This window comes from Phoca vitulina, unplaced genomic scaffold, assembly GCF_004348235.1.
Source record: "Phoca vitulina isolate PV1807 unplaced genomic scaffold, GSC_HSeal_1.0 scaffold25, whole genome shotgun sequence".
Taxonomy (NCBI): domain Eukaryota; kingdom Metazoa; phylum Chordata; class Mammalia; order Carnivora; family Phocidae; genus Phoca; species Phoca vitulina.
Window position 1 is genome coordinate 5,040,741 of NW_022589728.1, and position 23,660 is coordinate 5,064,400.

The 23,660-nt window shown below is 36.7% G+C and overlaps 1 protein-coding gene across 5 annotated transcripts in view; it reads right to left on the reverse strand.

The window, feature by feature from the left end:
- Nucleotides 1-23,660, reverse strand: part of PCMTD1 (protein-L-isoaspartate (D-aspartate) O-methyltransferase domain containing 1) — a 63,412-nt gene that overhangs the window by 24,918 nt on the left and 14,834 nt on the right. For 2 of the 5 annotated variants that reach the window (XR_004301451.1, XM_032421576.1), the window contains exon 2: nt 10,768-11,198. The exons of 2 other annotated variants lie outside the window; for them this stretch is intronic. Coding sequence is in view for 2 of the 3 variants with exons in the window: in XM_032421576.1 (XP_032277467.1) it covers nt 10,768-11,074 (307 nt within the window). In the remaining variant the exon portion in view is untranslated. Of the gene's footprint in view, nt 1-10,767; nt 11,199-16,850; nt 19,464-23,660 lie in introns of those variants that run through there. One more of the 5 variants, XM_032421577.1, reaches the window with a different exon arrangement.

Consider the following 23,660-nt stretch of genomic DNA (forward strand, 5'->3'; position numbering starts at 1 on the left):
AGTTAATTTAATATTATGTACATAAGCAAAATACTGTTCTATGAAATGAATTCATTTTACCCTTTTAAAGGAGATCCATTTAATGTAAAACAGAGACTTCCATATTTTCATCATCTAGCTATACTAATCAACTATTTTTATGAAAACAAAACAAAACTACGGCTACATGGGTATGAAAACAAAACAAAACTACGGCTACAATGAAAAACATCAATATTGCTGTAATTTGAAGCTTCCTGTTAAGACCAAATGCATAAGCACTATAATAGAGGTGTCAAGTAAATCATCTGGAAATCAAGGCTTCTATTCAGCCTCTCAAACTGCTTTCTTAACAGGGACTTTGACCTTCAGAGTTCTAGATCAAAGGGACTACACAGGTGTTCATCACTTAAAGACACCACTGGTCTCTTTTTCCTTTCCTTGCTTTCTGCTTATTGTCTAAAACCAAAGTGGCAACTTTTGGAAATAAGGTTAAAGTTCATTAAGAAAATTTCTTAAGAATGTTTTTCATATAACTTTTCACATTACCTTGACATAAAATGAAAACAATTTCATTAACATATAAAGGATTTGACATTATCATAAACAAACATGCAGAATAGACCATTAACTTCTAGTGCAAAAACACCATTTATGATTTCTTAGTGAATGAAATCAATTTAAATAACACAGAGACACACCTTTATCACTAATAAACTGAATAATAATTAACATATTGAAAATAAATCTATAAATCTAAAAGAATGCATTATTAAAAGCAGAACTTAAATAGCAATGTCACCAATATCTCATTTATTTAGAATGTGATATGCAACTAGAACACATAAAGTGTACGATAAAAATGTAGAGTGATACTGTTTATTACAACTCATATTTGACATCTATATTAAATAGAACAGAAAAATAAAACAAAACTAAAAAAGCATACATAGCTGCTTCTAAGGAAAGGGATTAAGAGATCTAGGGTGAGAAGGACAGACACATTTCCATCATTACACCCTTTTGTCTAAAGTGTCTTGACTATACCTGTAACTTTTTCCAACAAAAAATATTGGGCTAGTCAAAGAGATGAGAAAAACATGAGTATAAGGTTTTCAAATTAATAAAATAAACAATAGAAAGTAATTCTGGCAGAAAGGTACAATGGAAAGGTCAATGGAAAAAAATGAAACAGTATCCAAAAGAAACTTTGTCAACACTTTCTAACACCATATCTAACAGATAAAGCATAAATTTAATTTTGTATTCAATAGTTTCCAATGCTATTTTGTATTTGCCAATGCGAAGGTTTTTCTATAAAATGAGAAAGGCATCATTTTTGTAATACATATAAAAAAATAAAAGTACTAACAGTTGACCATTATCTTTAATAGGTAAACATTAAAGGAAAAATAGAAATATACACAGTACACAGAAATCAATTAAACACAAGAAGTGTTTATTAAGACAAATAGTTACTAGAAAAACCTAGGTATCCTATGTAATATTAGATGTGATTTTTAAGGCTGGCAAAGGCCTATTTATTAAGAGCAGTAACAAATATAACAAAATTCCAATATAATAAAATCTAGAGACTATTTTTCCTTTGTAGTAGTTGGATCTAATCTAGCTCATTTATATCAGTCAATAATAAAACCATATATGTTATATAAAGGTCAATAATTATTAGGTTTAGGTGCCTATTCAACATATATATCTCTTTTTTACATCAATGTTGACCCTATGTGACACCCAATATTCCAGCTTCGTTCTCTGAGGCACCCTGAAAGGCTGTTTTGAGTGTGGTATGCAGGGCAGAGCTGGCCTGAGGCAATCCAGGGAAATCAGGAGAGCTTCACACGTTTTAATCAAGTTTTCAGTGCCTTCAGTATTTTGTGTAAAGCTAATTTACAGAACACAGCCACAGGCAAAAAAAAAAAAAAAAAAAAAAAAAAAACTTCATGATACATAAACTAGAAGAGCTCTCAAGATAAACTAATTTAAGATCCATCATTTCAATTGTGGACTCAGATCTACATTCTAGGGAGCAGTAGGAAAGAGAGTGGATTTAAGGTTAGATGTCTTAGTTTCCAATCCTGGTTCCTCCTCCTAACAGCTGCATAATCTGAGACCAGTAACTTACCCTTTGAAGTCTTTCCTATTGCATAAAATGGGTTCCTGGGAAAATCAAGTAAATTATGTACAAGTGCTTCACCCACTATAAAGTACAAAATGGGTACAAATTATTAAAAATCGTAACGTGCCCTCTCTTTGTATACAGAACTGATTAGCTATAGAAGCAAAACCATAACCTCTAAGTAGTTCTCAACTCTGACTGCATACCTGGGAATTTTTAAATTATATTTAAAAGTAGATTAAATTTAATTTAAGCTGTAAATGCTTGGTTCCCAACCCAGGCAGGCAGAGGGAATCTCCTAGGGTATGGCCCAGGCCCTGCAGATAATCTTAAATGCAGCCCAGGTTGAGCACACCAGCCACATCCTCCTAATTTTTAAAATCTCTTTGGACTATCCAAATCTCTGTTCTCACTAATAATAAGTGTTATCAAGAGTTAATAACTGCAAATAAAAGCATTATGGATAAAACTAAGTATTTACCACAAGAGGGAGCAGGTGAATCAGTTATTTGGTTTCTATGAACCTAGTGTAAAGTTTCTCAGTAAGAACTGAAATATATAATGTAAAAACATCTCTTAGTAAGTTCCAAAGATATTTTATTACTAATTTCAGTTGTATAAAATAAGGCATCTTTGGGAAGACTTCTAAGTGAGTTTATAAGAATTCAGGGACAGTAACATACGGTAAGCAGACAAGATTAGGTTTCACTCTGTGAACACCTTGGAGTATAACAAAGAGACATAAAATAGTGCAAAGGTAGATAAAGGAAGGGGAGTAAAAGGAATCAGCAAAAGATTAGGTAATCATTAACTAGATAAAAAGAAACATCTCATGCATTGACACAAGATACAATTAATTTCTTATGGTTTCTCCATCCTATTATATTACACAAAAAGAGCATATTAAAGAAAAACAAACGCTCAAATGTTTACTGAGTCTGGCCACCTTAGCATAACTATTCTGAAGCTAGCTGGCTATATCTAAGACTAGACTAGAGACTTGGTTCTCTGCTCTCTAGTTTAGGAAAGGCCTCATGAAGCAAGTCCTGAAAAATTTTCCAGAAGTTCCAGTTCCGGCCCCTCGAGCTCCTCTCAGCTGATGGATTATAAATGCGGTTTTTCTTTATTACACTTTAATCTCAGATATATGTTTAAACAAAATCTGAACATACTGGTTTAAATAGTCACAGAAAATGGATCCAAACCCCTACGTAAACGACATGTCTAAAATACCAAAAACAGACGTCACAATCAGCTCATTTACATATTTCCACCAAGCAGGCTAATACTCAATTCTAATATGTTTACAACTTATGACTATCTCACACATCTACAGTAGAAAATTAAAATAGTTTCTACAAAAGTAAATTCAGTAAACAGAGAAAAAGTTGTGCTCACCTACAAAACAGAAAATAGTTCTAAAAGCTAATTTAAACAGCTTTAGTTCTTGATCTAGATTGTTTTTAATGCAATCATTTCCCCTGGAAGCCATTTTCAGCAGCTCTTTCATTCCACTGGGTATTTATTTGTGAAATACCTGAAGATATGCTGGGGCCAGTGAAGTGACCAATTCACATAATAAATATTTAGTGAACTAAATGAAGAGAACAGCCAATGAAACTGACATAATGCTTCTATTGCTAGTTCAGAGATGATATGCACAATTTCAAGGTTATGGGATGTGTCTTATGCACTGCTGTATCCTCGGCAGCTGGCGCAATGTTTGATATAATAAATATTTTTTGAAAGAATGATAAGTACAAAAATGTAACTATGGTCCCAAAGTTAAAAGGTTCACAACCAAGACTGAGGCAATGATATACAAAGCCCAAAATGTTTATTTTTCATGTCTTAATTTAAATATAAAGTACACTAGCAAAAGTCATTAAGTATATGTCAGATCTATTTTATGTTATTATCACAGAATGAGGCATTCCACAGAAGACAGAGATAAATACATTCCATTCAAAAGAAATCTTATTAATTTTAGCTGTTGATAGGAATCTTCTAAAATGCAATACATATTTTCCTTTATGTACCTAAGAAAAATATGACTTCAACTATTATCCCTAAAATCATGTGAGTTTTATATAAAAGTAGAGGTATCCCAGGCTCTATGAAGCTATTTTTTAAGTGGGGAGACAACCAGAAAAAATGGAGAAAAGGAAAACCTTTTAAAGTATGCCTTTTGAGGGGCTCCCGGGTGGCTCAAGTGGTTGAGCGTATGACTTTTGATTTCGGCTCAGGTCATGATCTCAGGGTCATGAGATTGATCAAGCCCCATGATGGACTCCACTCTGGGCATGGAGCCTGCTTGGAATTCTCTCTCTCCCCCTCTCCCTCTCCCCCCACCAACACACAGGCGTTCTCTCTCAAAAAATAAAAATAAAAATAAAAAATAAAAAAATAAAGTATGTCTTTTGATTCTTTCGAATTTTTTTTAACCTTAGCAATATGTTACTTATTCCATAAAATATTAGAATAGTCTGATGTCCAGGTTTCCACCTGAGTAATTTTTTTTTTTTTTTAAGATTTATTTATTTATTTGAGAGAGCAAGAATGAGAGAGAGAGAGAGAGTACATGACGGGGGGAGGGTTAGAGGGAGAAGCAGACTCCCTGCTGAGCAGGGAGCCCCATGCAGGACTCGATCCCGGGACTCCAGGATCATGACCTGAGCCAAAGGCAGTCGCTTAACCAACTGAGCCACCCAGGTGCCCCTCCACCTGAGTAATTTTTGGTAGAAGAAAAGTACCTTTCACCAGAATGAGAAACACAACAGAAAGAACATTTAGAGAATGGAGACAGAAGGGGACAGTGCAGCACAACCTGCTCCTTCTGGCTCTGGGGCCCATTTCTGGCCCCTCCTGGGCCGTTCTCAGGCAAATCTCTTAATACTTTGGAAGCTCATTTTCTCTTTTGTAAGATAAAGCAAATAAACAACCAGGTTGAGTTTTTAGGATTTAAAATTATTAACAATTTGAGGTATGTGTATGTACATGTTTCCCCAAGTAGCACTGGTAATTTGGTGTTTGTGGACATGTGCACAAATGACCTCAAAAGCCACCATCTAAGGGTACAAACAAATTTTAAGAAGTAGTGAATTCGCAAACAATAGGGATCAACTGTATTTGGTACAAGGATAATCTTGAATTGGGTATAGTTAATCCCAAAGGTAAATAAAAACTCAAGATGCTCAAAGAACCACCTAAGATTTTTCACACCACTGAGGGGATTGCCTTAAAACTTTGAAGAACAGTGTGAGGAAACAGAACCAGAAATCACTATGAAAACTTTAAAATTTCTAAAACCCATACTATTTCCTAATATTTGATATTTTTATTACTATTGGTTGCCCAATAATAATAAGCAGTAATATCGCATAAACACAAAATCATGTGTCTTTTTAGAGGTAGCAGCAATGAAAGAGATGGTTGAGAGTAATGACTTCCACTCCACAACCAGAAGTGAGGGGGGAAAAAACTCTAAGATACAGAAAAGTAATGGTAACTCAATATAGAGTGTGTGGGCAGAAGATGCTGAGAAGTCTAACTAGTACTAAGAAGGAACAGTTTAAACAGTGACAAGCTTTACTGATTTCAGAAAATATGACTAGCCTAAATGAAATGGTTCTTTTCAAAACAGATTTGCTCAGAGCCCAAAATAAAGCACATACCAAGAGCCTTTGTAATTCCTAAAAAGAAAAAACAAAATATCCTCCAAAAAAAAAAAAAAGGGGGATAGAGGAAAAACTGAGGTGTGGTTTAATGCAGAAAATGTGCTCTACTTTAAAGAGAACCCTGAGAACCTGCAGAATGTGTTTTGTCTTATCAAAAAGAATGGGGGAGGGGAGCTGAAGACCACTCTGGATCTCCCTGATTCTCTGGCTCACAGTGAGCCAAGATAGATTTCTAAAAAAGGTGCTTAAAGGATCATGAAAAAATATTTGAGAACTGTATTTCTGATAAAGGGCTTGTAAGCAAAATACAGAAAGAACACTTACAACTCAATAATAAGAACACCCAACAACTTAATTAAAAAATGGGGGAAAGATTTGAAAAGACATTTAACTAAAGATATAGGAATGACTAGAAAACACAGGAAGAGATGCTCCTCCACATCATTAGAAGGGCAAGTTAAAAGCACAGCAAGATAGCATTTTATACCTACTATAACAGCTATTAAAAAAACAAACAAAAAACCACACAAGCATCGGTGAAGATGTGGAGAAACTAGAACCTCATTCATTGTGGGAATATAAAATAGTGCAGCCACTGTAGAAAATACTTTGACAAATTCTTAAAAAGTTAAACATAGGGGCGCCTGGGTGGCTCAGTCGTTTAAGTGTCCAACTCTTGGTTTTGGCTCAGGTCATGATCTCATGGGTCATGGGACTGAGCCGCACTCAGCGGGGAGTCTGCTTGAAAGATTCTCTCCCCCTGCCCCTCCCTCCACTCACCCTCTTGTGCACGTTCTCTTGCTCTCAAAATAAACAAATCTTTAAAAAAAAAAAAAAAAGTTAAACATAAACAACATAGAGCCCAGCAATTCCACTTCCAGGAATCCGCCCAAGAGAAACGAAAATGGATGGTCACCCAAACATTTGTACATTTTGAATGTTCACAACAGTATCATTCATAATAGCCAAAAAGTGGTAACCCAAATGTCCATTAAGTGGTGAACGGACAAAATGTGGTATGCCCTTATAATGAAATATTATTCAATCATAAAAAGGAAAGAAATACTAATACATGCTACAGCCTTGCAAACATATTGCTAAGTGAAAGAAGCCATACACAAAAGACTATATATAATTGTATTTATATGAAATGTACAAAGAAGACAAATCTATAGAAAAATAACGTAGATAAGTGGTTGCCAGGGGCTAGGGTGGGGACAGGGAGTAGATTCAGCCAGGCATGAGGGATCTTTTTGGGGTGATGGAAATGTTCTCAAACTGAACTATGGTAAGGTTTGCATAACTGCAAATTTACCAAAACTCAGTGAACTGTATACTTAAAAATGGGCAAACTTTATGGTAAGCTATATCTCATTAAAGGGAGAAAGGGGGCTAAAATGAGAGCTAAAACATGAGTATCTCAAGTCAAAGGCAATCTAAAGGCAGCTGACTGAGGGCCATTTAATGTCCTCCGGTAAAGAGATAAAGACTATAGAGACCAAACATGGTGGCAACACGTAGCTTAACTAATCAGCCTTTTGGACAATACAGCAGCATTGGACAATATAATGCTGGCAGTGAGTTGCCTGTCAAGCACATAAGCTTGCCAACTGTTTTAACTTCAGAAACTAATGTTGTCATGCCGAGGTAGTGGCAAACATAGTATTGGAATGATTCTGGCAGTTTCTCCAGTCATTTCTATTAACTCAAGAATTAGTCAAGAGACTAAGGAACTCATTAAGTTGGACGAATCCTCATATTATAGGTTTAGAAAATGGGAGTGAATCCCTAAGCAAAAAGGATCAGAATGGAGAACCATCCCTACCTGAATCAGAAAGATGATCAGACCAATTTGCCTTCATAGACCTGATATTCATAACACAAGTCTGGGAAGCAGAGGATTTGGGAGCCCTCTTCTCTTGGACCCTATTTTTCAACAGGACTCTTTAGGTATGGAAAGACAGTACTGAGAGGAGAATTAAGTAAGTGCTTGATTCTTTGTGAAAGTCCTTAGTTCTAGGAAGAGTCTTAAGGAGAAGCAAGTGGAACAACAACTTATCTTCAATGTGAAACTAAACAAGTTACCTAAATGAGGCACATTGGGAGTCAGAGTGATCCATTCTCTAGGTCTGGAGCAAAAATAAATTCCACTTATGAATAACTGCTTCAAGTATACTTTAATCACAAGAAATTTCCTGAGGTTAAGATAAACCTAACTTCCTCTCACTGAACAAAAGCTCTCGCAAGACTGCAGCCCATCCTCTACAGGTCTGTTTCTGGAGAGGCGGTGGAAATTCCTCAGTGTGCATTTTTCTTATCTGCATTACCAAATCACAAACACCCTGCTCTCCCTGCCTTAGCCACAATTCCTCCAGATCATGCTCAGCATGTCCTCAAATGAGAATCCCTGCCTATGGTGAGCACCTGTCATCCCCATCTTGTGACTAGGAGAGAAACATGGCTTAGAGCCATGATGTTACAGTTACTTAATAAGGACAGAACTTCTGTTAGTAAGGTCACTGTGAAGCAATGAAGCAAAATCTGATTCACCATACTCAGATAATTGTAGGGAACATGTAAGCACCTTTCTTTGGGTCTACCTTCTTAACTTAAAACACTCACAAAGCAAACCAAAAAAGGAAGGGCAGGGGTAAAAAGATTAAGCTTCCTCAGTAGCTAGACAGATCCAAGATTTACTAGCTGCAATCACGGATTTACAGACTATTCTTTCTGCCTTTCCTTCTCCTTTAAAGTGTTTTTATCTTTCTCAGCAAATGACCATTTCCCATCAAAAAGAAAGAAACTTTATCTTGGTTTTGACTGCAGGGTCACACACAGATAAATCCTGGAATAAAGTCCAGTAACCATAGTCATACATGTAACTAAAGACTCCCTGGAGTCTTGTAACAGAAGGAAAATATCAACTGCATTGTGGATCACTTACACAGGGGTCTGTTTCTCCATGCTGCCCTCTGGTATGGGTTTAAAGACATTCCAGATATGATAAAAGTGTGAGGTCAACCTACAAATGCATCTGGCCACAGGAACCTCATCTCTTGGAGACTGAGACTGAGGAGTAGAGTTTAAGGGGGCAATCTCACTGCTAGCAAGGTTGCTAATTATGAACCCCCTCTTCCCTGCAGGCCTTTGGCTAAGACTGACCTCCCTCAGCATGAGCCAGCTGACAGGGCTAGAGAGGTGGAAGACAGGGTAACAGGTGCTCTGAGGCTAGCCAGACGTGCTAGGAGGCCTAGACTCCAGCCTAAAGTTGCCAGAGCTGGTCAAGAAATGCACTTTCAAGAAGGCAACTCCCATTTTTCCAAAAGCTCTCTCTACTGCCTCAACTAAGTTCCCTTGATTTGGAGACAGTCTCAAACCCTGAGATTCCTTTTTCAAAAGTTAATAGATAAGTGGGGTTCCCAACCTGCAGAGAAACTCCTGTCTCAGGAAGGGCAGGAATACCAAATTTAAATGTAAGCTGCTTAATTTCTTTCTTGGTAAAAATTAATACTTTGCTACTTTTTGAGCATATCATTATGAATCAGAAACTTAGCATGGGATGAAACAGATTGTTTTATGTATTAGGTTGTATTATGTATTAGGAACTGACTCAGTTGTCTTTATGAAGTAGACATAGGTTCCATGGAAAGGAAGGAGCTAGTCAGTGTGTAAGAAAGGGGAATTTCAGGCCTGAAAATGCCTTATTAGTCATTTAATGTGACTATATAATTTACTGTCAAAACTGGGACACTTTGGGAAAGAAAAGGACATTATAAATACTGATGCTAGGACAAGAGGGATTCACTGGGACTGACTCAGCACCCTGCAACAGGGAGTCACCCTACTAGAGTATACTCATTTCTCTCTATTCAAAATCCTTCAATGATTCTCCATCACTGCAGGGTGAATTTTAAATCACAGTCTCATCCCTAGAACTCAGCCATATGCCTCAACTATGGCACATACCACACTGGATGACAATGGCTGATTTTCTGATGTCTCTCTACTCCTGCCAGTCTGTGAACTCAAGGACAAGAGTCTACGCTGTGGGCCTTGATGCTCTACCTTAAGGCTCGTCACAAAGTAGCACTCGGTAAATACCAAGTGGCTTAGTAAAAATAATGGTTGTTCAACCTCCACCAACATCCTAGGGTCTTAGCGCTTATTTTCCTCCATCCATGCCTTTTCAACCCACATTCTGTATTTTGCAGGTGTCACTTCCTAGCTATGCAACTTGAGGCAAGTTAGTTAACCTCTGTGAGCCCCCATTTACTCACCTACATACACAGGAATCCTAATAGTATGTACGTCACAGGATTATTAGGAACATTAAATGAGTGACTCTATGTAAAGTGCTTTAAACAATGCCTCATTCTCATAGGAAGCATCCAGTAAGCTTCTCAAAGGCAGAGAGAGTTGTCCCTTTTGATCACTGCTGTGTACCTACACCAGGAAGAATGCCTGAGAGAACAGACAGTAAGTATGATGAAAACTTACTGACATATACTTCTCTTCTGTTTTTCTCCCAATCCCTTGCTTGGCCTCACCAGTGCTGTATACTCTACATCCCACAAACTCTAACAAAAACCTGGCACCATTCCCTTTAAAATGGGACATCGAAGACTGACTGAACTCTCTATGCCAGCAGTCACAACCCTTTACCTGAAATAGATTACATGATACCCCTGAGTTTCCTGCCTACCAGCTGTTCAATTTTAAGTACAGACAATGATTGGAAAAACAGTTCCAAGGGTTTCTTAAGTCTGGGATTAAATGCACAAGCTAACTGTCAGGGTCAGGGCAGAGAATAAGAAAAGATTACTACTGCCTTGTGTTTCTACACTTAAGTAAGGAAAAGAACTACTTTGAGTACATACATTCAAAGATATACAAATTTACAAACGCTGTAAATCATAAACAGTAATACAAACTCAGCTTACTTTTTAAAATAAAATTTTACAAAAATAAAATTACCTAAAATTAAGCCCACCATTGTACTTAAATATCCGGTTCCACTTCCCAGGTTAAGAAAAGACAATCCTGGTTGAAGTTTCAATGCTTCCATAACTTCAGAATAAATGCAAGGTGCTGACAAGTGTATGTTCCCATGCTTCCAGGCTAAGTCTTTGTAAGCATTGTCTCGGTAGCCTTCCAAATAGTAATCTCCGCGATCAATCGCTCTGAAGGCTTGCTCCACTCTTTCAGTGCGGATATACTGAGCTTCTTTTAAGTTATCAATTAAGTCATCATTATCTTCCCCAGCACTCACAGCTCCTCCCATGATAGTATTCAAATCAAATCATAAATTTTAAAATGTAATAAAATTAGCAGAAATGGCTTCCAATAATGTAGTGTGGTTTGTTTTCCCTTTAATATTGCACTTGATTTCCAAAAATAAATTAATCCTGAAAGGGAAGAATAAAAATAAACAGGTTTAAATTAATGCTCACAGGAAAGTAATTCCAGTTTATTAAATATATAATAGTCATTATAACTTTTAAAGGACATATTCTGTTCCAGGCATAGTTTTAAGTTCTTTAAATATATTACTTTATTTATTCTTCTAACAATCACAAAAGGTAGCTTAAGTTTGATCTCATCTGTACAGATGAGAAATCTGGGACACAGAAGGGTTGAGTTACCTCATACCATGAGGCCCAATATGCTAGCCATTAGTCACGTGGCTACCTAGGCCAAAATTAAAATTAAATACAGCTTAAAATTCCATCAGGCACACTAGCCACACTTCAAGTGCTTAATAGCTACATGTGGCCAGTACCTGCCACACTCAACAGAGCTGCTCTAGAAAGTGACACTGCTGGGACACAGTCCCAGGTCTTTCAGACTCCAGAAATCATGCTCTTAAGCATTAAGGCAGGTGGCCTTTGGAGTATGGTGAGTCTAGTTTAATATGCATGAATTACTTGATTGATTTAAAATTCCTAAACTTAAAAATCCACTAACACCTGAATGCTAAACATCTTAAATGCACCACATAAATTCAAAATGTTAACACAAAGTAACATATTACCTAAACACTTAATACAAAATATAAAAAAACAAAACAGATCCACATGTTTAAAATACAGACACCCACACACCCACATATAAGTAGTTTATATTAAGATTGTTTTATTTGGTAAACCCTGTGGTGATAAATAAGGAGACCACAAATTTTATTAACAACTTTAATAGTATAAGCACTAGAACATATGTTACACAAATACAATAAACTTCTTTAAAGTCAAATTCAGCATCTTTAAATGAAAACATAAGTGCAACCTGATTAAATAAAAATTTCAATACATCATAATGAACACAATTTAATCTTTATTCAACTATAGTTAGTAAATGAATTCATATAACACTTAATTTCTGAATTAATAAATCAGGAGAAGGAAAATGAAAAATGAAATGCCAGGACACCTGGGTGGCTCAGTCGGTTAAGCGTCTGCCTTCAGCTCAGGTCACCATCCCCGGGTCCTGGGATCGAGCCCCACACATCGGGCTCCTGGCTCAGCAGGGAGCCTGCTTCTCCCTCTGCCTCTGTCCCTCCCCCTGCTCGTGCTCTGACAAATAAATAATCTTAAAAAAAAAAAAAAATGAAATGCCTGTGGCCAAAAACAAGTTATGACAGCCAACTCTGGAAAGACTGTATCCTCTCTTGACTTTAGAGAAGAAAAACCACCAATGCCTCGAGCTTCCTCAGGGTCCTCACACCTCTAGCACCAAGCTGCCGCAGCACTAATGGGGCAGCTGCCTCACCAGGTCCTGTCCCTGCCCCACTGCCTGCCTATATCCTCTTTTGTATTTTCCTATGAGCTCCTTAAACTTTCTGAGTAGAGGAAATATTGTGAACTCATGTCACACTCTTATTTAACTTATTCAAACTCACTTATACAAACCTGGATGGCTCCAATGCCCCCCACAGCCAAAAAAAGAAATAACTGAAAAAAATACATGGGCTCGCAGCACCATTCTCCTCAATGAGTGTATTTCACAGCACACAGTGCAACTGGAAACATCAATCCACTCTTCCTTCAACAGTCTTAGTTGGACACCCTTTTATAGCCCAAGCATCTCAACTTGCTGAGCACAATTCTAGCATTTAAAGGTTTTTTGTGTGTTTTGGGGGGTTTTTTTTGGTTTTTTTACTAACATGGCTTCTAAGCATAGGTTAACTTTTTTACCTGGTACTCAGAGTGAATTCCTTCCCAAGATGAAAGAAAAAGTGGCTACATTAGACTAGGAGGCAGCTTCGGTTGAGTCTCCAGTGTGGCACCTACCTCAGGACTTTATAGGCCTAATTCTGACTATGCAGACACTTAATGGCTCTCCTGGAAATGCTCTATTTTACTAGTTTGAAAAATTATTCCACAGTGACCTAATCCTTCTCAGGTCCTTCTGAACTCTAACCTGTCCAAAATTATCACAGCAAAATAAGCAAATGCTGACTTCACTACACAAAAGCGCACACTCTTGGTGAGAACGGCAAAGAAGTATCAAACCAACAAGAAGTACTACCATTTGCTGATGGACACTGTCCTAAGTGTTTTCTGTATATTATCTCATTAAAAGCTACAATAAGCCTACGAGGAAGGCATTCCCATGCCCACTTTCAAGTAGAAACAATGAGTAAAGGACTAGGGTACTACAATTCATGTGACTGTTGCTAAAGGAGCCCGGAGGAAAGCGGATCCAAGGATCCAGGAAAGCTTTCTTAAAAATGCATGGATTGTGGGTGCCTGGGTGGCTCAGTTGGTGAAGCGACTGCCTTTGGCTCAGGTCATGATCCTGGAGTCCCTGGATCGAGTCCCGCATCGGGCTCCCTGCTCGGCAGGGAGCCTGCTTCTCCCTCTGACCCTCCCCCTTCTCATGTGCTCTCTCTCTCTCTCATTCTCTCTGTCTCAAATAAATAAATAAATAAATCTTTAAAAAAAAAAAAAGGCATGGATTGTGTCATGCAATTAAAGGACTAAGGGAATTAAAGGCTAAGGATATGGCTGGTATTAAAGCAAAAGAGCAGATGACACTTTTAAGAAACTATGCAGTTGGGTACCTTCCAAGCACCATAAGACCTTTATCATGTAGGCCAGTGATTTTTCTTTTTTAAGCCTGAACCCTTTTGAGAATCTGATATTTCTGGCCCCTTTCTCTAATTAAAAAATGAATGAATGGGAAGTTTTACAACCAACTTCAGAAGGATCCCGAGTTCCTACAGACCCATGAGTTGAATCTAATTTAAGAACATCTATTAGGTGCAACAGAGTCAGCCACAGATACTAACAAGGGAGGGAGAATTACATTTCCATTTTAGAAAGTGCAGTGTAATTTGTGTTTCTGAACTACTGCAACAGACCAGAGACCAGGTACTCAGAAAGCTGGGAAACACAACACCTTGTTAACAAGGAGCCACGTAAAAATTTGAAGCCAGATTTGCCGGACTCTTTTCTATTTTGATAGGAAAGACAAACATATCTGAACACAAAGCTGTAAGGTATCCAGGAGGGAGGTGGTCAGGAAAGGTTTTCTGGAATAGGATGTGCAATCTGCTACAATGCATCGTTTCTTTAACGCAAATTATTAGCTCACATTTAGTATATAAGGTAATGATGTGCAGATAACGAAGAAGTTGTGGTGGCTGCCATGTTCATGTTTTGAAGTGACAGCTTACATATACGAAAAAGATGGGTGTTATATGCAAACAATGGATCATGGAACACTACATCAAAAACTAATGATGTAATGTATGGTGATTAACATAACACAATAAAATAAAATTAAAAAAAAAAAAAGATACCTTAGCGACTTAAGAACACTTCCAGCAAAAAGCTAAAAATAGAAAGTGCCTACCTCTAAGGCAATTCAAGGGGTCTAGGGAAGCTGTGAATGCAGACGAAGAAAATGTTAAGACAATGTCTCTGGATTAAAGCAACAGATGAATTGAGGCTATACCCAGATTCAGATTTTTAAATTTTGATAAAAATATACATGTGCAAATAAAACAATATCCATAAGCAAATTATCTTCTAGAGCCTAAATTTCAGAGGAAGATGAACCTTAGTGTTTAAGGCTATGAAGGACTGACTGACTGTAATGCTACATGCAAATTCCAGTAGATTTAGCTATGCTAAAAATTTTATTAGGATTGCTATTTTTCTTGTTGGTAAACTGGTTACACAGTTGCACAGGTTCTCAATGGTATGTTCCAAGGCTACTTTTCCCACAAGTCCTGTTGTTTTGCAAAACATTAGTAGGTGTTTTCAGATGTTATAGAAAAACCCAGTACTGGACTTCTCAGGCCCTTGAAAGAATCTTAGGAAACCCAACGGACCTCAGGAGAAGAGCTGGCATGAAAAACTACAAAATGGGATGAGCAGAGCCATGGTAGAGTTATACAGGGGTGTTATGGAACACCAGCCCAGACACGGGAGTGGACACAAAAGGATAGGAAAATTTTCCTAAATATGAAGACGTGGTAAGCACAGAGGCAGAAGGAAGGAGGGGTGTTCAAAACAAGCAGAAAAGACAAGGAGACAAGAGGCAATGCACCCGCCCACATAAGGCACTACAAATAGTACCGAAGAGCTGAAGTGCAGGACTAGAAAGCAGTGCTTGGTGAGGCTAAAACAATACAGAGGAATGAGAAACGAAGCTTGCAGGCCACACACACATGGAGCTTGGACTTCCTCCCACAGACAATGGAGCCAGCAAAGGCTTTTTAAAGAATGAGAAACATACTGTATGACTAATTTTAAAATAAGATGTAAAGGAAAAACCAAAACTGTAAAAGAAAGAGAATATAATTATACATTATTTGGTCTGGGGAAGACAATGTGTACATAGTCAGAATAGTGAAAACACAATTGCTGATTCAATCTGAATAGTCATTTAACCATAAGAGGACAAAAGAGAAGAAGTAAAGAGGGGTATGGAAGTTAATACCTCATCTGTGATTATAGGAAAGTAAATGCTATCTAAAATTCATGAATTTAAAAAGAGCATCTTAGTTAGCAACATGGAGGTAACTTCCCTACTATGAAATAGCTGAATGCATTAAGATCCCCCTGGAGTGTGAGCCTCCAGGTGGAAACAGGTAAAGCCAGGAACTGCTATACTTTGTCTTCAGGGTATCACCTGACTTTCTAAATTGTGTACATGCATTATTTGAACAAAACTGACAAGTAAAGCTGAAAATAAAGGGGATACTTAAATATATATGTGTGTGTATTTTTTTTAGACCAGAATAAGATAAAAGACACACAGAATATAATTTCCTAAGGAATAAAAATACATTTAGCAAATAGGCTACAGTAGAAAAATCAAAGAACAAAAAAAGAGAGAAAATATAATAATTTATACTACAGAGCTTCAAAGATAAGTCATTTTATCATATACATAGCTTCTGATGGTGGGCGGAAAATGAATTATTATAAATTACATTTTCATAACATTGACCAATTCAATGATAATACTATGTGCATTTGTAGAAAATTTGAAAACAAAGAAATAAAAATTATTCATAACCCTAATATTCAAAGAGCCACTGTTAATATTTACTTTCTAAGCATCTATAACGCTTTCTTAACACAATATTACTATTATACTGTATATACTATTTCAAACTTTTGCTTAATATGTCTTAAGCATTTTCATGCCATTAAAAATTCTTCCAAAATCCGAAAGTGTGATATCCCACCACATGGAGGCACCAAAATGAAATCAGTCCCCTAACTGCTGGGCCATGAATTTTGGATTATAATTAATGTACATGTGAGGAGTTTGCAAGTTAAAATCTGTAATAAATATTGTGATAATTCAATAATAATCCCCTAACCTGAAATACACTTCATTTTTTATGAGTAAAGAAAACACTATTAAAAAGCCATTACAGCATTAAGTCATGGATGCATTTGCCATTTGTTAATTCTGAGATAATTTCATCTCAATCATGGAAAAGTGCCAAATACAAGTCAAGAGACCAAGGTCTAGCCTTTGTCCCACTGATAACTTTTCTGTATGGCTCTGGGCAGCTCTCCAGAACATCATTTCCTCACCTGTGAAATGAAGAGGCTAAATTCTATGATTCCTAAGGTTCCTCAGAGCTCTAATTTCCCTGCTATTTTGGCATCAAACCCATATTTGAGTACAGCTCACTTTTAGTTATCCAGGAATGTCTGTCCATGCCTCAGCATTTGTTACTTTGGTCACATTTTTTGGTGCCCCACTCCTGCCATTTTCTCTAACATGGAAAAGAAAAAAAAAATTAGGTGTGTTCAAGTCCTGCATTAAACAACAAAAGGAAAATAAGGAATCTAAGGAAAAGAAGAAAAGGTAAAGGCAAAAGAGAGAAGCATCAGAAAATAAAAGAACAGCTTACGGTTATGTCTGTTTGAGAAGGAAGTTGTCATATTTACTCACAGAACACAATTTCACTCCTTGGCATTTTCTTTCTAGTACCTGTGTTTGGGGTACATACATTCACATAAGCTCACCTGAAATGATTTGCAAGGTGTTCCAAAAGTGGCTTCTAGTCTTTCAAAACAAGATATGTAGCTTTAATGTATTTGGTTTACGGGAAGATCTATTGAAGGCCCAGGTCAATATTACGGTGTCTTTCAGGCAGCTTAGGGATGTTTTATGGAAGGTTAAAGACAAGTCAATGGAGGCAGGAAGCAGATGGCAGACAGATGTCACAAAGTCGGAGAACAGAATGAATGCCGACTCTCTTTCTTTCCTTCCTAGCAACCAGTGGCAAGCAGCCAACTGCTGCTTGCTGCTCCTTTCTCTGCAAAGGTGAGGACAAAGCTCACCCAGCTTTGGAGTAAAGAAGACTGGTGATTCAAAGGAGAACACACCATTCGAGGGCATGAACAAAGCAATCTTTCTTCCTCATGCCCTCAAAGACCTTGCCATGGGGGTCCTGCAGGAAGGCTGCTTTCAGTGTGGAGAAAACGACACAGAAGAAATTTTCTCAGTGATGGCAAATAGATATGATGAGACATAAATACAGAATCATGAAAGAAAGACAAGAGGCTAATGAAGGGGTTCAGAACAAGTCTCCCCAAATGTCCTACTTTAACAAGTGGACCATTTTGAGCTGAAGGCAATCAAGGCCCAGCAGACTAAAGAAAAACTTTTACCTCCCTTTAAACTACCTAAAAGAATTTAGGTAAGGAGCCTGGCCCAGAAAGAGAGCTACTACCAAGATACCACCTTTTTTTTTTTTTTTTTTAATCTGAATGACCTATCTGTATAGCAGGACAAACATCTAATTACCAAACATCTGCTCTTCTTATCGTCCTGTGAATCACCTCCTCCCCTGTGACATCCCAGGCCCCTATCCTACTTGTTAGCTCCTGATGGCATGTAAGCCTCAACTGCCCACCCAGCTTATCCTTTGGTCTCCCTGTCTTTGTGGGGCTCCCATACATATACAATCAAATTTTTCTCCTGCTAATCTGTCTTATGTTAATTTGATTATCAGACCAGCCAAAGAACCTAGAATAGTAGAAGGGAAAATTTTTCCTCCAACATTAAAGTAAGGTCCACTACTCATTGTGCCAATCTTATTTATTTTTTTACTAGTAATAACATATACATGCAATTTCCTATTTCTCTACTACATACAGGCACTGGGCTCTATTTCTTCACCAAAACTCTATGAAGAAGCACTAACTTCATTTTACTAATGAGAAGACCAAAGTTCGGAGAGACCAGGAGACAAGCTCAGAACTCGTGAGTAGCTGAGCCACAACTCAAATCCAGTTTGGCAAGCCATAAAATCCTCCTGAAAGCAGAACAATTTGCAAAGAGGCCCCTGGCCCATAATTCGAAGGCAGACTTTGTGTCCCCCTGCCTGAAAAGATTCAGATCTCTCTCCCTATCTCTCAAACTCTCATTTCCTCTTTTTCCTCCCTTTTAGTACTCTTGGTTCCAAAAGAAGAATGGAATGGTGGAAATAAAGCAGCTGATGTCATGTACTGACTGCAGCCTCAGGCAAATTATTTAACCTGTGATCTTCAGGTTCCTTGCCTATAAAATGGGAAAAATAATAACCACATCATAAATTTGTAAACAGTGAATAGTGCAAGGCACATAAAGCTTCTAATGTACACATGTCCAATAAGTAATTCACTTTCTTTCGTATCTAGGACAAAAAAGACACATTTGAAACATTCATTCATAAACCCAAAAGACCAGAAAGGGAAAACAAAAAAAGTGTCAGTTCTGAAATCTAGTGATCACCTAGTGACTTCCTTAAGACAGAACTACAGAATGAAAATGTAAATCCTAAAGTTAGAGGTGTTAGGAAAAAAAGCCAAGAACAGTGTATACAGAAGCAAAAGGGAAAATATAGCCATTCATATGTAAGTTGATTGAGAGAGGTTAATGTAAAAAACAAAACAAAACAAAAAAAACAAAAAACAATGCAGTGCCTTCTATCATGCTCTGGGCCACAAACTCAGCCAAGAGGCCTAAATTAGGACCAGCTGCCCTCCGTACTCTTACATGGGCTCAGGCAGCAGTCAGGTACCGAACCTCTCTTTGGTAGCTTACTACCTAACTTCCCCATGTGCTAATTTTCTCTAATGGAGCATTTGTTATATAAATTAGCAAAAATTAGCTGTCTTGTACAGTTTTCTTTGGTTCGACACGTTTTCTGTCCAAACTGTAAACTCAATAATAATAAAGATAAAATAAAATGAAGATAAAATAATATATTTAAAATATTCATCACACTTGTAAAGGCGTTAGCAAGCATTTAATAAATGACGATTAAACATAAAACACTGTAAGAGTAATTTCTAGCTTTCTACTCCAGGACATCCTTTCAAATTTTAACATACCTAACAGCTACAGCTCAGTGAAAGCTTATTTTTCCTTCATAGTCCCTTGAACTCTGGAATCTTCATCTGATCAGACAGCTGATAAACCACTGTCTCAAGATAAAGATTATCTGCTCCCCAACCCTTCAATTGACTACTACAAATTGTTTCAAATGACAAAAGAAAGTTCTGTTGGAAGCAAGTAGGTTCTGTGTTTTAATATTTGGCAAGTTTTAAGATGCCTATATTCATAGATGTAGACTTTTCAGTCATATTCTCTATTCTATTCCAGTCTTACTTCCTATGCCTTTTCCTTCTACCTCCGCCCTCATTCTTTTAATTTTCCTATTCTCCTTGCCTGGGGTAGTGAAGATCAGCATAAACTCAAACAAGATGGAGAAACAGCAGGAGATAGCTTTATGGGAGTTCAAGGTACAGGATATAAAGGGATGGAGGAATATAAAACATTTTTAAAGGACAAGATGAGGCAACTTAAGCTGAAATTTCATCATTTTTAAAGTTACAGGATTTCATGTATCTCCAATGTCTCCTCCACTCCTTTTACTTAAACATCTGAATATATGACCTCTTCAAACCTGTATCACTACACAAGCATGTGTCCGTATTGCTAAACACAATCATACCCATATACTACAAATGCCCTCAATATGCAAAGTTCCACATATCTTTGAGCTAACAAAATCATCAGAGAATAACTGCCTCAGGTTTTAAGATTATTGCTTAACATCTTCAATTTTTCGAGAAATATAAGAAGTGCTCTAGTAACCATCCTTAACACTTAAAAATATTCCTTATAGAAGCTACAGCCTAGAAAACCTTTCAAACATAAGAATTGTTTACCTCCTATAACTCAGGAAAAGTCTGAAGCAGAAAACTGAAATGACAACTGAGCTTTCTGGTTTTAATCCATTACATGACAATGTTCTTAGGAAGTAATGAGATCAATAAGGAAGCATGAGAGAAGAACATAGACATTTTTGGCTCCTCTTGGGTCAGGCTTTTAAAGTTGGGCTTATTTTATTTGAAAAATTTTGAGTTCAAAAAGAACAATATTCAAATAAAAAATAAAACAATAGTCCAAAGCAAAATTTCACAGTTTGGGAGTTCGGATGGTCTGTATCTGTTCCCTTCCACTAGTATATCACAAACCAATATATGAGCTCACACCAAAGATATTCTTTCTGCGTATTATCGTACTGTGGAATGCAAAGACTGGCCTTGTCACATGATGATTTTGAGGAAATTGTTATCTTTTCTGGCTTTGGTTTTTTCACCTGGAAGATACTGTCACTAAATCAAATTTTCTCAATGGCACCTGTAAAAACTTTAAAAATGTCTAAGTGTATTTGCTATACAAAGATAAAGAATGTAAACAGGTTAACTATAAAGTTTTTTTGGCCTTATAAAATGGCATCTTTCCAAAGTCCAAGATGATCAATTTATCTATGGACAGGCAGTGAAAGCTATATAGAATAAAATACCTAGTTATATATCATTCTTAATTTTTCAGTGTTTCAATAGCAACCCATATAATTTCATTAACTACCCCAAGGTATTTACACAGGACACGTGGTATTATTACCTGCACCATGCAAATGAAGAAAACCAACTGAGAAAAAACAAATTGGATATTTTGGTCTTATTCATAGATCTAATGGCATGCACTACCACTAATATTCACATTATCAGAAATAAGAAAACACAGCAACTAGAAATGTAGGTCTAAGACCTTCTGACAAATACACACACACCACATTTGATACTAATACCTTCATCTCATTTATTGGGACAAATAATTCTATCCCTATTTTTACTCAAGACCCAGAGAAAGTTTAAGAAGTTCTTTAAAATAAACGTAATCAGGGATGCCTGGGTGGCTCAGTCAGTTAAGCCTTCAGCTCAGGTCATGATCCCAGGGTCCTGGGATTGAGCCCCATGTCGGGCTCCCTGCTCAGTCTGCTTCTCCCTCTGCCCCTTCCCACTGCTCATGCTCTCTCTCAAATAAATAAATAAGTAAAATCTTTAAAATAAAACTGTAATCATAAGATCATCACCATAATTCTATAGGCTCTAAAGTAATTGCTAGGAAGCACACCTCAACTTCAAATGATTACTCTCTCATCAATAGTTCTTTGTATCAATAAAACTCATTTGGAGAACACCATGCAAACTAAACAACCAAAATGCTGTGAAAGCTTGTTAAACTACAGCCCAGTACCTCCCTCCAGGCTTCATTTAACAAGTTCTTCACCACTGGTCCAGCAAGTTGAGTAAGTCCCAGGGACATTGAGGATAGAAAATAAAAAAATGGCTTCAGTTCAGTTCAGTTGACAGTCTTTGTTCATGGAAATTAGTCTCTTAAATGGTTTGTGCATTTAAAAAAAAAAGTTTAAAAATTACTTTCAATTTGACTACAATAAATTCATAGAACTGAAGGTTTTTAATAATGTAAGGAATTATTTCATATTAATTAGATTGATGGTCAAACTATGTCCTCATAACTGAGTATAATTATGTTTATTAACAGTACACGTTAAAATACTAAATGCTCTGTCAACAAAAAGTTACCCAAAGCAATTAGATTGCCTGACATTTGGATATTTTGTTTTGCACAAAAAGACTTCTATTTGTTGATTTCCTCATTCAAATAACAAAAACTGATCATCTACTTTTGCCTCAGCAACTATGATAAGCATGGAGGATTCAGAGACCACACTCTAGAAGCTAAACTCAAATTAAAGAGCTTTCTTAGGAGCTAAGAACAGCAGAAGAGTTCACTTCATTTCACGGATAAAGTGTGATCTTGCCTTGTCCAAGATCACACAAGTTAGAAAGAAACCCAAGTTCTATAAGTCATTTTATAATAATCTAGATACGAAAAAATCTGTTCAAACATTAGAACATATAAGGCCAAAAAGACCTAATTTACTCTTTTTAGATTTCTTGAAATTGAACAGAATGCTTCTTTTAAAAAGAATTTTTTATTAATTTCAATAATTACTGATAGTAAGCAATATTACTAAAACCCGACTTTATGACAGCTTGCTGGGAGATCGTAAGGAAAAAAAATGCCCAATTTAAACTATTACAGAAAACATAGTAATAAAAGTCAGAAAGCTAAAATCATTTTCTCGTACTTGAAGTTATTCATATTCTTCACAGCAAAGTTTATGAATTATTATCAATCTCTGGACAATAATTATTTAACAATGTATTAAATATATCTAGACTGAATCCCCACAGGTTATAGTGGTGAGTAATAACATTAAGCAATGTAAAATTCTGGTCTGAATTCAACAGGATTTGTATCAACAGGAATATAACAATTTTACTTTACTCATTTGCTAACCTTAGAAAGATTATTTATAGATTGAATATTAGTATGTCAAATTATGATTTCATATCAAGTTATAGATTCATTATTGAGTTATATTCTAATAGAATGTTTTTCAACCTAAGTAAAAATTATACTTAAAAGAGCATATAATATAGTGTGGGTTCTAGATTGGAACCCTAATTCTGTAAATTCTAGCTATGTTAATATTAATAACAATATTTACCTCACAGGATTCATATGAGAAGTATCCGGGGTAATGTATGTAAATTGCCTATGGTCCCTGGTCACATACCAAGTACTCAATAGGTGTTACCTGTTTCTATCAACACAGTCCTATTTCATCCTCTCACAAAAGAACATGTTCCCATTTCAAGAAGCATTTGTTCAATGCATAAAAATCTGTATCTAGTAATAATATATAATATATATAAAATACTTTGGATTTTAGGTGCCACTTTTCATTGAGATCTCAACAGCTCTATGGTGTTTCTGAGGGAAACCAAGGCACAGAAAGATGGGGAAAGACGCTGGGGACATATCTTGTGATGCTGGATGGAATGAGAGGAATCAGCATGAACTCATTATTTGACTTGGAAAACTGCATGTATACACACACACACACACACACACACACAGACGCACACAGAAAAAATACAAAGCTATAGAAAACACATACACAT